This window comes from Cyprinodon variegatus, unplaced genomic scaffold, assembly GCF_000732505.1.
Source record: "Cyprinodon variegatus isolate N-32 unplaced genomic scaffold, C_variegatus-1.0 Scaffold24, whole genome shotgun sequence".
Classification (NCBI taxonomy): domain Eukaryota; kingdom Metazoa; phylum Chordata; class Actinopteri; order Cyprinodontiformes; family Cyprinodontidae; genus Cyprinodon; species Cyprinodon variegatus.
The window spans coordinates 1,843,145-1,845,670 of record NW_015150477.1 but is presented as its reverse complement, the minus strand read 5'-3'; the positions used below and the strand labels follow the sequence as shown (position 1 = coordinate 1,845,670).

Sequence of the window (2,526 nt, the reverse complement as noted above, 5' to 3'; positions counted from 1 at the left end):
TTAGCCCCAGGTAGCATTAGCAGCAGGTAGCATTAGCAGCAGGTAGCATTAGCCCCAGGTAGCATTAGCAGCAGGTAGCATTAGCTGCAGGTAGCTTTAGCCCCAAGTAGCATTAGCAGCAGGTAGCATTAGCAGCAGGTAGCATTAGCAGCTTGTAGCATTAGCCCCTGGTTGCATTAGCAGCTTGTAGCGTTAGCTGATTAGCCAGGTTGTTGAATGTTTTTGGGGTGGGGGGGTCAGCTGAGTTTATCTTTTTCTCTTTCTTATTTTTGCCTAAAATCTTTGGTGAATATTAACTTAAAGTGTTTTTTTTGGTGGACAGAAGCAGGACATCGGGTCCAGACCCGGTTTGGACCCGATTTCCTCAGCCTGGTTCCTCCTCATGTCTCCTTCTTGTCTCCCTCTCAGCTCTCTGACGGTCTGAGGAGAACCGACTCCTTCCTCTGGCAGTTCCGCTCCCTGCAGCTCTCCCTGATGCTCTGCTCCTTCGTCTCCGTGGTGGGCGGGGCTTTCTTCCTGGCCACCGCCCTTTTCATCGAGGGGGACCGCGACCGGGCGGAGAACTACGTCCCGACAGGTGAGTCTCACCTGCTGGCTGTAAATCAGCACCGATGGCTCGCAGCAGAACCTTCTTCCAGAGCGAGCCGCCCGGTCCGGGTTCTTCGGCTCTCCATAACCACTATTGAGCATTTTCACCATGGATGAAATTTACATGCACTAGTGCACTTTCATAATCAACTACAGGTGTTTGGTTCCAGGAACTCAGAGATTCACTTCCACACAGAAAGTCCATATTCTGATCTTCAGGTAACACAGAGTACATGTCAGATTAAATAATACTACTGATACTTCAGCGATAGTATCAAGGTGATACTTTATTCTATGTCTGCTGGTTGTTCTGTTCTTTTTCCGTCTCTTTGCAGGTGATGAAGCAGAATGAAGATGTTTTATTATTATCTTCCTTTTATCTCCTCTTTCTTTCATCTTTTCTCCTTTTCCCTGTTTTCCTCTTCTGTTCTACTTCCATTGCAGTGTCCATATAATCTGTAAAACTCCCTGCATAATTATAATAAAGTTATTTCTATGCATAAATCCAGCGGATCACCATGGCGATAGCCGTACTGCTCCACCAGTGGATAATTATTCTGATCTCCAGACGGGAAACTGTTAAAAAAAGAACCTTCTTCCCATGAAGCGGACCTCCTGAATAACCCCGGTTGTCCTGTTGTTCCCCAGCAGACGAGCCGATCGTGGTGCCGAGAAGTGGGCGGTCCACTCGTGTTCCGGTGTCCAGCGTTCTGATCTGAGGCTCCGCCCCCTGCAGCCTATTGGACAATCTTCCACAGAGAAGCAGCTTTGTTTTAGACGGATCGCTCATAAAGCAGCCGACATCCAGGAGTCAAGTCCGGTTGTCCGGGAGACGGAACCAGAGGCGGCCCGGTTGATCGGTTCCATCAGAATCTGATGTGGGCCCGGTGCTGCCAGAACCACGTCGCTTTGTTTTATAACTTTATTAATCTCTGTTACAAGCAGGTTAGTTTTATTAGAAGGTTCTGACCCGGCCCGGGATGATTCCGCTGTTTGGACCCAGAACATTTCTACTCTTATTATTTAAACATAAGCTTTTAATTCATGTTTAATTGATTTTATTCATTTTTTGTTAACTTTGAAATAAAAAGTTCTGCTCAGAGGCTCGTTTGGATTCTTGACCTGAAAAACTCGGTTCCTCTCCTCTTTTCATGAATCAACCGACAACTTTAATAGATTATAGAAAATAATTAGTAGAAAAAACATATAAACGCTTAAAACTATGATGGAAACCTTTATAAGAAAGCATTTTATGTTTATTAACTTTGTTATTTAATAAATGGTTTAAATGGAAATGGTTTAGCAGTGATGGGTGGAGCCCAAACGCTGCATCAGCGCGCGTGGTTTCCAGGAAGTCATGTGACCGATCCAGGCGCTGTTTCTGACTCACTAAACTGGGTTTAAAATCTGTCACCATGATGCATCTGCTAAAATAAAGTCTCATCTTTTGCAGTTTATCGTTAAAATGATCCAGAATTTTGGAGGCTTAAAGGAATAGAAACCATTCAGCCATTTTTATTTTCTCGTTTCATCCTCATTCGCTCAACTGATCTGAATTAAAGTTCATTTCAAATTGACTCTGAGTTTATTTACTGTTTTTACTGTATGTATTGTTTTAAAATTATGATTTAGAATCCTAGTCCAGCAGCTTCGTTCACATTTTCCCATTATGATAAATGTTTTATTCATTGGCTGCATCTAATAATATCAAAGATATTTTAAATTTAAACATGGATATGAAATAATAGAATATAACTTCAATGAAATCTAATTAATTCAGTTTATTCTGTCCAATCAGCTGCCTGTAGTGTCTTTAAATGTCCAGCAGGTGTCAGTATTCTGAGAGACAGAATCAACGCAGCATCACTTAGTTTGGCATCAGGATGCCTCACTAGTCACCAGTCATTAACCATAACTAGTCATTAACCATCACCACTG

General features: G+C 42.8%; 2 protein-coding genes across 3 annotated transcripts in view; one reads left to right on the top strand and one right to left on the bottom strand.

Annotated features, from left to right (window-relative positions):
* spns1 (spinster homolog 1 (Drosophila)) overlaps positions 1-1,524 on the top strand; it is a 14,476-nt gene extending 12,952 nt beyond the window's left edge. The window contains exons 11-12 of one of the 2 annotated variants that reach the window (XM_015392987.1): positions 409-577; positions 1,240-1,524. In XM_015392987.1, the coding sequence (XP_015248473.1) occupies positions 409-577; positions 1,240-1,307 (237 nt within the window). In that variant the 3' untranslated portion in view covers positions 1,308-1,524. Of the gene's footprint in view, positions 1-408; positions 578-1,236 lie in introns of both variants that reach the window. The other variant, XM_015392979.1, reaches the window with a different exon arrangement.
* A 993-nt stretch (positions 1,525-2,517) lies between these two features.
* Positions 2,518-2,526, bottom strand: part of LOC107096692 (proline-rich proteoglycan 2-like) — a 2,136-nt gene continuing 2,127 nt past the window's right edge. The window contains exon 3 of the mRNA XM_015393459.1: positions 2,518-2,523. Within this exon, the coding sequence (XP_015248945.1) occupies positions 2,518-2,523 (6 nt within the window). The remainder of the gene's footprint in view (positions 2,524-2,526) is intronic.